Source organism: Acanthochromis polyacanthus, chromosome 9 (assembly GCF_021347895.1).
Source record: "Acanthochromis polyacanthus isolate Apoly-LR-REF ecotype Palm Island chromosome 9, KAUST_Apoly_ChrSc, whole genome shotgun sequence".
Lineage (NCBI taxonomy): Eukaryota > Metazoa > Chordata > Actinopteri > Pomacentridae > Acanthochromis > Acanthochromis polyacanthus.
In genome coordinates, this window is record NC_067121.1 from 32,851,861 (window position 1) to 32,864,344 (window position 12,484).

The following is a 12,484-nucleotide window of genomic DNA, read 5'->3' on the forward strand; positions in this document are numbered from 1 at the left end:
AACTAATTGGCAGAAACTCGCCACTAGCGACACCCCATTAACAAATACTCATATTTGAGCATCACAGCTGCTGGTCGGCTCGGCTCTCCTCGTTCACACATGGTGCTTAATCTAATTCTTTTTAATGGCTGCATTCCTCGACATTCATGGTGTTTCCTTCCTCTTTTTTTTGGATGCTGTGCTCAATTGGGTGTGAAGCGGTGTTAATGTGTCTATCATGTCGTGTTTGGGGAGGAAGAGGGAGCAGCGCGATGTGTGGAGACGGTAATGGCTTTCAAGGGACGTGGGCCTTTGCACACGTACAGCGAGAAGTTACGACCGCACATAAAAGCGTACTGTAAAAGTACAGTGAGCCTCGACACAGCGGATAAGGTGGCAACCAACCAGGTCTCAGGTATATATTTTACTTCTTCAAGCTTATTGTCGATGTCAGATGTGTGCAAACGGAAGGTGGTTTGTAGCACGAGGAGATGCACCCACTGGCGAGTCTTTGGGTGAACCGAACATACAAACACAGACTGTTAGGACAACAGTCGTGCCAGGCCTGGAGCTCGACCTCAGCCAAAGCGTGGCAGTATAATTTCATCACACCGCTGAGAATCTGCAGGCACCCTCTGAGCTCATAACGATGCCATTAAAGACACCGGAGTGATCCAATGAAAACCCACCGTTTTATGTTCGCTGCAGCTCCCACTTCAAACATTACACAGAAGTATGATGTCAATTGGTCGCGGACAATTTGGCTCAATCGTGTAACTGTCTGTTTGAAGCATGTAAAAATAAATGCGACTGGTGTTAAACAGCATCTTTTAAACAACCTTAAAGGTATTTGGGGGTGAATAACACAAAACTAAACAGGTAGTTAAACAGCTGTACATTTAAAGTCCCTCTGCAGTCGATCTCATCTCTGTATGAAAGCTTTATATTTTGAAGGTTTCCATGAAAATATCCTTTCCTGCCTCAAAATGACTCTGCACTTCGCCTGCTTTAAGAAGGTGTTTGTGTCTCCAGCACACCAGCTCACCAACAACCTCAACGGAAACACTGTAAAACTATTGTTTGCTACACAATGGAGTAAATAAATCAAGCACATGTTCAACCCAAAAACTGATTCTAAAGAACAGTAATGAAACAGAAACTGCAACACTGCAGGCTGTTTCTATTTTTTTGGGGGGCTGTCAGCCGTAAATTGCAGTTTCAAATTCAAAAAATTTCTTCACTGTGGCATTTACTGCTTACTACATCCATACATGATATTGCAAATTGTTTGAGGAGGTCTTTAAGGAGTCATCAACTACCTTTTGCTAATATATATCACATTATAGCCAGATTGTGCAACTTTAAAAACAATAAAAACATCATAAAACTCAATTTACAAATAATTTAAATTCTTTCAAAATTAAAAATAAGTAAAATTCTCAAGAAATTTAGTCTCCTGTTTTGGTCTCCACCAACTCCTTTTTGGTCTTAACTGACTCCTGAAGGAACCATGTGGCTCTTCAGCTGCTATGCTCCACCATGTTCACCAGCTAGTTGCTAACTTTGTCAGTTCACTGTTTGATGAGGGTAATTAGCATATTGGAACAAGTTTAGGTAATTTTTTTTTTTACAGCAAATTAGCAAAAACTGCAGACTGTAAAACCAAAACAATGAGCTACTAAAAGACACAAATGCAGAAGAGTTACTTGATAGTTCTCTTTAGGTTTGTCTATCATTAGTCATTCAGAAGTTACTATTTCTCAGCAGCAGCATGTATTGGCATGAAAGGCATTTGGCAAGTTCAAACCAAGTGAATTGCGGTCAATACATTATAAATAGTGCTAAAAAGGATACTTAAAAATCTATTTTTCCAGCACGCGCTCAGTTAGCTGTTGGGTCCTTTGCTAGGCCTGGGGTTTGTGAACCTGCGAGACACATACACACAGACACCAGTGCCAAACTATCCAAACAAGACGAGATATATGTCCTTCCACTGTGTTTTTTACAGATCTCCTGGCTGTCGAATGTAGGTGTGTTCCCAGCTAATATCAACAGTGGAGCCGGTGAACATATCACAGAGGGACAGGAGTAAATGGTGTGTGATAGCATGTAGCATTCTCCAACCGCTGCTGAGGAATGTGACTGAGGAATTTACTGCACCTAACGGAGATGCTTCTGGTCCATGTGTTTTTCAGCTTTGAAACCACTGAAACTCAACCTCCCCGCTGATACTGCTGAATTATGAACATGGATGAGAGTTTTGGAATCCTTTAATGCGTTGAACAAGTGCTACTTGGATGTAATTTAGCCATAATTTTAAAAGTTGAAGCCATAGCCAGAGAGACCAAGAGCACATTTTATCACAAATGTTCTTAAAGTTTATTAAGTTATGATCGGGCATGGCAAAGTCATTACTGTATATCCAAACAGTCTTACATAAGAGTGTTTAGATGTCAAGAGGAAAAACACACAAGGGTGACAGCTAAAGTCGAGCCATCTCCGAATGTTGGGCTCAGAGCCTGCGTGTTGTCATCTACTTACACTAATGACGATGCTAAACTTCTGTCAGACTTAGTTTTCATTATTGTTCACAGTCCTAGTTGCTCCAAAATGAAGACAAACACTGACAAATAAGTGCATTATGGATGGATTATCCCCGGCCACACGGCAGAAAGCGTACGAGCTGCACAACTCTGACTCTAAAATGCACATTTAGACTCAGAAATATGTGAATCCCCAGTGCAGCGCAATCTGAGGATTAAACAGGCAAAGATTAATGTCATTTCCCTGTGTTGCCTCCATGATGGGCCAATTTGTACTGAAATCCATTTGAAAACAGCAGGATTCGCCGCCTAACACGAGGCACAGTTCGGCGGTTTTGATGGTTATTATCAACCGTGTAATTACACCCATAAATTTCCAGAATCCTCCTGGTAAAACATGTATTATTATTTGCTGACACGATTCTTGGTGGAACCGCAAGATCCACGAGAAGCGTGTGCCTCATGTAGAAAATATGAGAGCATGCTGAACTGCTTAACACGGACTGCAGTCACTCCAGACAAAATCTCACTTGTAAATCTAATGACCACATTTGCTGATATTCATTCATGTGCAGTATTTTTCATATCATGGGCTGCTACTGCTGCTGCTGCTCCTCTGCAAGCTTTTCCTCGCAGAGCTCCTCAGAGAAATGATTGGACGGCGGGACGGCCAATAGGCGGTGGAGCAGCAGGTTATTTGAACTCTCCTCACACAGCTCAGCTAAAGCAGACAACATCATCTGACTTTTCAAACATTATTCCCTCATAAGAGTCTGTCATCATCTGTTCCCGAGGCCATCAAAAGAAGAACAACGGACATTTTTTAACCCTTTTTTTAAACCCGTCAAGAATGGAAATCTACCATTTCTGCGCACATCTGGGAGTCTACTGATGCACCTGTTGATTGAGGAAAACTCTCAGAAGAATGAACAAAGTTGCTGTGATGAAGTCTGATACTGTGCTTCATTTGGACGACAGCAGGAGAGCAGAGGAGAGGAACAGACTGAACTGTGGAGACTTTCCTCAGACGAGTTTAACAGACGGACAGAACACAGATCTGCTGCGATGCCAAGAGACCACTGAAGGCAACTCTGCCATAAAGTACAGAAGATATGGGTAGGACTTTTTGTCTGTGTAGCATGTGTGTGATAGCAAAAGTAAATCAGGATAATGTTGTACCATAACTCAGTTTTTCTAAATTATATAGAATCTTAGACAGTGTTTGACATCCTGACTGCATTATTCTCTCAGACGTAGGAAACACAAGTAAGATTTACCTCGATAAATCAGTTGCGTTACAATCAATCGCTCGTGTAACCACAACATTCCTTGAATCTACTGAACTTCTAGTAGACAAACGTGGTAAATCTATTAGCTCTGACTCCTCCAGGTCTCGTCTGAGTGGAGTCAAAGTTCGCCACAAGAGACAGGTGCTGCAGGACATGGCTCGCCCGCTGAAACATTGGCTGTACAAACACCGAGACAACCCCTACCCCACCAAGACCGAGAAGGTCCTGCTGGCTCTGGGCTCACATATGACACTAGTACAGGTGAGATTGGCTCAGTGATGGAAGAGGAAAGGAAAGGCGACTTTGAAAATGTATTTATGTTGGATTTTGTGAGCAACTGCTGTCCTAAAAAAACTTGTGCAGGTTTCCAACTGGTTTGCAAACGCTCGTCGAAGACTGAAGAACACAGTGAGGCAACCGGACCTGAGCTGGGCCCTGAGGATCAAACTGTACAATAAATACATCCAGGGAAACGCTGAGAGGCTGAGCGTGTGCAGTGATGACACCGACTCAGACGGTAAGGGGCTTTTCTATGCGTTCATACGAATAATTTCAGAATGAAATAAGTCAACAGCTCTGTTTCCTTTGCTGCAGATGAGGAGTGTCCCTCGCAGACTCCTATCAGCCAGTCAAACTTTGGCAGGTCGTCTTCCCACAAGAACGTTCTCCAGAAACAGGGCAGCGTCCTCGCCATGGCCGACTCCGCCAACAGTGACGACAGCACGTCACCTCCGTCCAAGTACAAGAGCAGCTTGCTGAACCGTTATCTGAACGACACCCTGCGACACATGATGGCGACGAAGGCCGAAGGCGTCGCCTCGGCCCGAAAGAGGAGGAGCCACTCCGAGTCTTTTAGCTCCAACGACTGCGATCGAGATGTCGTCTCTCCAGCATCGTCCTATGAAACAGAGGCCAACTTTGTCTACCACATGGGTGAGAGATATTCAGCTTTGTGTCCCACTAAAGCAATAAAATGAGCCGTCTTATTTTACTGGAACTCATTATGTGTGAACAGGGAATCAGGGAAGACATAATAATACAAACATAATATTATACAGTCACATTATGGCAACCCAGCTTCATAAAGTCCCGACATGTTAAGCCATCAAATACATCACAGAAAGTAAACAAAGAGAAATGATGGCAGCCTCTGTGCTCAGAAACCATTAAAGCATCTTTCTTGTTCATCGTAGATTTATACTGGTTGTGAGGTAAAATGACATTTTGACTACCTCGCTTCCCCTCGGTTCATTTTTAACACACCACAGTGTACAGTAAAGTAAGAACAGAACGAACAGAAACTTCCACATGGCTCCTCGGAGCTCCCTGACATTCATAAATCTCTGGCATTCCACCGAAAGTCAGAAGCTCGGCGAGATTCAATTATAAAGTTACAGCGAAACTGGGAGGGAGTTTGACACCTGGGTGCCCTTTCAGGTCTATAGGGAGCGCAGCACATTGACAAGCCTCAAATCCGCTAAGGCACGGGAGCCAAAGCCTCTACAAACATTACTAATAAAGACTCATGCAGACGCTGAAATCCCTCATTTTAAAATTGGATGGAGCTCGTGCTGGCTGCCACTGCACACCCCAAATATCATTTCCATATACTAGAATGTGCCATTTGTTCCGCTTCAGCTTCTTGCCATGGTGGAAATGTCCAGTCCAGTCTCAAGGACAATTACAGAATGTCTGAGACTTTATTCTTCCCAGGGTGAGAAGTGGAAACCTCAGCCAGTTGTAGAAATGGAGCAGTCTGTCAGTAAAACACCGAAGACTTCTCTCAGAGCGACTGTCGGAGCTGCCACTCATGTGTGAGACAAGGCAGAGCGGAATCGCTAATATTCATTTGGCTTTTCCCATCAGCGTTTGAAGGGTGCTGCTCTGCTCCCTCACCTCATGTGTGCTTTGGCAGCCTGCATCTCCCAAGTGTTACTTTCCTACTCAAGATCCATCTTAATTTACATTACATTATAGGAACTGTGAAAAGATTTTTGAAAGCGGTTCTGCTCTTTAGCACTTCTCTTAAGTTTCACTCTAAAATTAAACAAGACGTGCTTTAAGTTCCTGTTTTATTATTTTAAAACTAGTTTCCTGGCAAAAAAGCAAGGCTAAGTCCCATGTGAAGACGTTATTTAATGGATATTTTTATAGGCTGTGGCCAGGCTTAATCTGTATTCGGGAAACTTAGTTGGTTAAGCAAATAATTGGAGGATAATTCATAGTCTAAGTAGAGCCCAGATGAAGTTTATTGACTTGTTTAACTATTAAACAGATAAAGTATTATTTTACACGCATTTAATCAACTTTAGTATGACTTAATTTTGACAAATTAACTAAAAGTCAAAACATGAAGCTAGTAATAGAAGCCTGTTAGCTTAGCCAGCCTCAGTCTCTGCAAAGGTCACAGAATTCACCTGCCAACGCCACTAAAGTTTGCTAGCTAACATTTTATATCCACTTCATTTAATCTGAACAGTAACCTAAGTGAAAAAACATAGAGTTGTGTTTTATTGTGGATTCTTTTATTTTAGGTTTTTAGTGCATTACGCTAGGTACTTCTTGAGGTAGTTCCTTTTGACACTTTATTTTTAATCGGTAGTCTTTTTTTTTTTTAAACACAAAATTCAAGCAGAAAACAAACAGAACAAAATTTCTAAAAAAAAAATAAAAATGTAATGTTCCACTACTGTTACAGGTACGAACGAGATATGAAAGACTCAAGTTTGACATTTCTAGAAACCAGATGTGACAGGTCATGGCTAGATCCAACCTTGAAAATTACATATGAACCTACAATACCAACAATTTCTGGCCATTTTCTTAACAAGCTATGCTTCTGTAATATATTTTTAAAGTACTGGCATCTGAAAAAGTTAATAAAGAGGGCAAATACCTACCAAATTTCACAGAAGACTTGAAAATGTAAAGAAATCTAAGTGTTAATGGGTGTAACTCAAACATTTAACTCATTGTTTCAACATCTTTCGTTGTCTTCAAGTTCTGATAGCATGACACACTCCTAATGAAAGATAAAGGATTTATTATCATTGTAATCTGGTGTTGTGCTGTTTATTACAGCTATCTGTAACATGTAGTATATCGCCACCTTCTGACAACACCACGCAACCAAGTGCATTTGCTCCATAGCAGTTAATGAAACAAACCTAATTTGTATTTTCTTTTTGTAGCTCTTTCTTCTGATATTTTAAAAGTTCACTTGTAATTTGATTGACAGTTATATGGAAATACTGATGGCTACTTCATTAAAATCAGATTTCTTTATGCAACTAGAGGAGTCGCCCCCTGCTGGCTGTTACAAATAATGCAGGCTTAGGTCACTGGTGAATTGGCTTCACTTTTCAGGTCCAGAGGCTACGTCCATTTTTATGTACAGTTTATGGATGACCCACTTCCTATCTAGGAGCAGTAAATGACTTTTACTTTTTATTTTTAATGTGTGGTCTTCAGCTGTTTTAGTTTAATCCAAGAAAAAAATCAAGCGTGAAAATGACTAATGCGGCAGAGAGTCCAAACAATCCAGGCTAACCTGTTCCTCTCTATTTCTACTTCAGTTTGTGCTAAGCTAACAGGCTTCTGGATACAGCATCATATTTACCGTCCAAAGATCAGAGTGGTGTCAATTTTCTTATCTAACTCCGTTTCTCAAAACGTTGGCCCAACCCTTCAAACATGCCATAAACTCATTTTTCTTGACATCATAATAATTATGGAGTTTTGGGGGGGTTAATGAAGTCATCAAACACTACCTGGACAGCACTGTTGAAATGTTTGTGAAAACTTTTAATATATCCCTGCTGGTCATATTAAGGGTGTTTGCAACCCAGTACGACTCCTCTGTGGAGGTGAGGTGGAAAGTCAAGCTGCCAGATTCATGACAGGCGCTAAGGCTATTAACACGTTTATACTCCACCCAAGAGACGACTAAAACAGTCACTAAATTTACAGTAATTTATTAAGTGATGCCACTATAAGGTGTCTTACAAGGACACCTCAAAATCTGACTAATTTGTCCAGGCAATAAAAGTCTAATGGAGGAGAATATATTAGTGATGCATTGCACAGGAAGGTTTAGATTATATAATGTGGAACTCAAATCAAGTTCAGTATTTCCCTCAAAGAGGCTGGAGAGCCATAAATGTGACTAGAACTGTGTTTTATTGGACCTGGAGTGGTGAAAAATATATGTGGACAAACGCCTCACTGCGTTTCCCATCATTTTTGTTTCAAATGTAAACATGCAGAGAGGCTGTGAAGACATACAGGCATTGAGGAAAAAATGGTGTTCCAGTGTGAATACCAGTGACACACCTATGAGACTGACTCAGATCAAGAGAGAGCACCGAAGATTTCAGTCAGCTCATGTAGACATGATTTCATTGTAAAAGGGTTATATGAGGAAGGACTTGAGACTGATTACACTCCCTCATGGATGTGCACACCTCAGACATGCAGTTGTTGGTATTATACTACTTTTATAGTCTGTAGGATTCAGGAGAGCTCCATTTTTACATGCACAATTTGTCGTTTCTTATCATTCGAATCTACACAACCTCTGGTGTACTTACAGAGATGACCTCCAGCTTAGTTGTACTGCAATGGCCATTTTACTACTGTTTTAGTCTTTGGGCCTCTGCTTGGAGAACTCTGCTTTCATTCATGCACAGTAGGTTGTTTTCCATACTTAAACACTACTCCCGACTATATGCATAATTATCCTTCTAGCATAATTATATGCAGACACTAATTTTGGGCTGAATGTGGACATCCATGGAGGGGTCAAATTCAGGAAGAAATTTTACATCATACCGACTTTAACCGTCCTTTGGTCTCTCAGCAACCAACGACTGATTCTGTACAAACTGCATGTAACGGCAAATAAACTTGGTTGCGTGGTGTTGTCAGACAGTGGCGATATGCAACATGCTACACACAGCTGTAATAAACAGAGCACAAATACAGCACGTTGATTAATGAGCTTTTGTTGGTGGATTTTATTACTTTAGGACAGACAGGTTGTCTGTTGGCCCTCTTTCCAGATTTTATGCTAAGCTAAGCTAACCACTGACTTGCTTTGTGTTCGCTATTGCTGCTCAGAAATGTGAGTGTTGTTCTTCTCATCTGACTCTCTGCAGCAAAATAATTAAGTATGTTTCTCAGAAAGTGCAACTATTCCAGATTTTGAAATTATTCATAAGCTATAATATTAAATTACAAGTACATTGTGCAAAAATGCCCCGAGCAGCTTCATATTACTGCTTGTAAAGTTTTGTTGTTACTGACCCCCGCTGCAAATTTGAGACTCGCCAGAGGTAAAACGGTGTTTTTTCTTGGTAATAAATACAATGAAGGTGCAGAACTACTTTCTTGGCAAGATGTGTTACAGCTAAAGAGAGAAATACTGAGAGACGTTCAGTAGCAAAGAAAGCATAAAACAGCAAAAATGATTTACTATCAACAAGTAGTTGCTTTTGGCTCGAGTCTGCGTAAAAAAAATCCGAGCCGGGGATGTTTCGGGCTGTTAGCATTGAAAGACTGTGTTTCACAGTGGGCCTCTAATTTCCCTGACTATTGCTCTCTGAAGAAAAATTGGTTTTGACCAACTTCTATCTGCTCCAGTGAAGAAAGGCAATATTCCAACTCTGAAATGGAAAATATGTTCTACATATAAGGCACGCTTATGCACAGACAACAAACAGAAATTGTGCAAGTAATATAGTATGACTCCAAAGTCTTTTTCTTTTCTCTCCTGCTCCTGAAATGCCCAGATTGTTTTGTTTGTCGGGTCGTTGTGAGAAAGACCTTTCCATCTTCCCCAGATACAGCACAGTTTCATTGATGTTTAATTTACCCGTCAGGACTATAATGTACAGAATCATTTTACAGGTGCTAGCAGAGCTTCGGAAACCTGAACCACAGCGGTTGTCCTCTTGACACAACGCAAAAATAAAAAAAAAGAAGTAAACCACTGCTTGAATTTGTTTTGGTCACAGTAACTGAAAACAGGCAGACTAATGCACCTCACAGACGCACCGGACAAACTCTATCCAACAATGTAGTAATGTTTAGAAAAGCACACGCTAAACCCACACATATGCACAATCATACACACATGCTGCAAATTAAAAGCACGTATATGGGAACATTATTTATCATGATGGCAGAGACTAATCCAGACACTGATTGTCCGCTATCACGTAAAGCTGATTGATGCCACGTTTTGGTGAGTGTTTTTCTTCTCTTTTTGCAGACGCAGTGGACTATGCTTCAACTAAATGTGACAGGTAATAAGTGTAGTTTTCATTCACTGCAAAAACTCAAAATCTTACCAAGTCTATTTGTCTTATTTTTAGTCAAAATGTCTCATCCCAATTGATTTAAGATAAAATCACTTAACAAGTGACATTTCAGCGACATAGAGGGACTTGTTTTAAGACAACGCATCTTACATAGTTTGTTAAGTCAAACAATCTTGAAATTATCTTGTTTTGAGTTGTATTTTACTAGAAAACTCAAAATAAGTTTAACCCTCGTGTCTTCCTGTGGTTCAAAATTGACCCGTTTTAAAGTTTGAAAATGGGGGGAAAAAATATTTTCACAGTGAAACTTCTGATGTCCCATTTTCAGCATTTTTGGGAAATCTTTGAACATATTTGGTGGGGAAAAAAAAATATTAAAAATGTTTCTTAAGAACATTCTTAAAGAAAATATTATAAGTTTTACTGATATATATGTAATCACTTTAGATATTTTTAGGATTTTTTGAAAGATTTTTACTCATTTTTTGAAAATATTTACAAGAATTTTCTTGCCAAATTTGAAGGATTTTTTTTAAATAAAACTTTTATGGGAAACTTTTAAGGAATTATTGGTATCTTCTTCCTGTAGGTTTTGCAAATTTTCATAAGTTTGGGGATTTTTTTTTTTTTTTGGCTGAATTTTTGGATTTTTTTTTTTTTTCAGACAAGGAAACTATATTTTTTGGTGGCCGTAAATGAAGACAGCAGGAGGGTTAAACATCTCAAATTATGAGATTACATGAAAGCGAAAATGTATTTTTGAATGAAAAACTGTTTTGTTTTGGGTTTTTTTTTATTTTTTTTTTAGCATATCTGGCATATTTTAAGACACCTAAGCTTGACAATCCTGGTAAAATAGAGCGTAAAATAAGTTTTCCCAGCTAACTTTAAGATCTTAATATTCTAAATATCACATCTTATTTCAAGAAATCTTACCCAGCCATTTTTTACTTGTTCTATTGGCAGATTTTTTTCACTTATTTCAAGGTAAAAGTTCCTTGAAATAAGTCTTGTTTTCTTGTTTTGAGAGGGGCATTTTTTCCAGTTTTCTTCAATCCTCAGTCAAATTAGCTGTTTGCACTTGGCAGTTGCTGTTGAAACTGAACCCCCACCTCTAATTCATCCGTATTATTGTGGCTTTTTATCAGGACGAGGTGCCTTTTTGCGGGTTAATTTAGGCCAGATATTCAATGACCCACTTCTCATGTAGCGGTTTCTATTTAATATATAAACAGGGACCAGCAGCGGGACCGAGGCCCGCAGAGACGAGGCGACCAGAGCTGGAGGGAGATCCATGCCGCCGTGGCTCTGACCAGCTTGGCCCAGGGGCAGAGCAGCTCCTCGGGGCCCAACACCGCCACGGTGCTGCAGAGCTGCAGCCGGGAGCCCTTCTCCGTTAGCAGGACCGCTATCACGGACAGGATGTGTGTCACGGGACCCTCGTCGGGCTTCCGGCAGAGCTGCACTACGGGGCCCACCCTCACAAGCCGCATCATCCAGAAATCCTCTCACATCTCTGAGGTCCAGACTGTCAAAGTCGCCCTAGCAAACAGCGTGTAGGCTTCAAACACGCCACCAGACGCCTAAGTGCCTTGCAAATATATGTACAGCCTCTGAGTCCGTTGATTTTTTATTTCTGACAAGCCCTTTTAATCATTTTTTCCATTGTAAAATAGAAACACTAACCTAATGCAGTTTTGTCCACTGTTTTTGCTCTGTTCTTAATGTCTTCCTATTGCTCTCTGTTGCAGTAAGTTATATTAACTTCCAGGAGACTGGATCATCATCCAATGCTAAAGTTTGACAGCAGCTATTTGAATAAACCCAATGTGAAACCTTCTGGCCCGCCGTCCACCTTAAATCATTGGCTTTGCAGCGGCCGAGACTGCATAGTTCTGTTTTAGCGAACTGTATTTAGTGGTAGTTTTCATGTGTGCAGACGTAGGTCATACGGTTTCATTATATCCCTTCAGATTGCATTTTAAAATGTTGTAATGTGGGAAGAACGGTGGCATACTGAACCGAGCGGAGAGACGGTTACTCAGAGATCATCCAGCTAAAGCATTTACAGTAACAAGGGCAGAGTTCAATATTTGTTGAATCAGCAGCGAGAATGAAAACAAAATGGCTGATTGATAGATAGATAGTAAATTATTAGTTGAGAAGGGGAATTACATTGTTGCAGCTGAAATTTCCACCTGACAAAACACACTCACAAAAATGCAATGCTTAAAATATATACAAGATATAACAGATAAAAAAGTGAAGCACTTAATCACTCAACAGAACTCTATTTCCTCATTAACTAGCTTTGTCATGGGTCTCAGGCCAAACAAATGTATATAAATTATAG

The 12,484-nt window shown here is 40.3% G+C and overlaps 1 protein-coding gene across 1 annotated transcript; it reads left to right on the forward strand.

The window, feature by feature from the left end:
• Window positions 1–2,319: 2,319 nt before the first annotated feature.
• LOC110951985 (homeobox protein Mohawk-like) lies at window positions 2,320–11,973 on the forward strand. Its single transcript, XM_022195288.2, has 6 exons — window positions 2,320–3,638; window positions 3,913–4,072; window positions 4,175–4,328; window positions 4,406–4,744; window positions 10,083–10,116; window positions 11,367–11,973. Exons 1-6 carry the CDS (start codon window positions 3,448–3,450, stop codon window positions 11,689–11,691), a joined length of 1,203 nt encoding a protein of 400 aa, XP_022050980.2. The 5' UTR covers window positions 2,320–3,447; the 3' UTR covers window positions 11,692–11,973.
• Window positions 11,974–12,484: the final 511 nt, after the last annotated feature.

Excerpts from the sequence above, each read along its gene's own strand:
- LOC110951985 (XM_022195288.2), top strand. The coding sequence starts at position 3,448 with ATGAACAAAGTTGCTGTGATGAAGTCTGATACTGTGCTTCATTTGGAC. Across the intron at positions 4,329-4,405 it reads TGATGACACCGACTCAGACG|ATGAGGAGTGTCCCTCGCAG; the intron begins GTAAGGGGCTTT and ends CCTTTGCTGCAG. Across the intron at positions 4,745-10,082 it reads CAACTTTGTCTACCACATGG|ACGCAGTGGACTATGCTTCA; the intron begins GTGAGAGATATT and ends CTCTTTTTGCAG.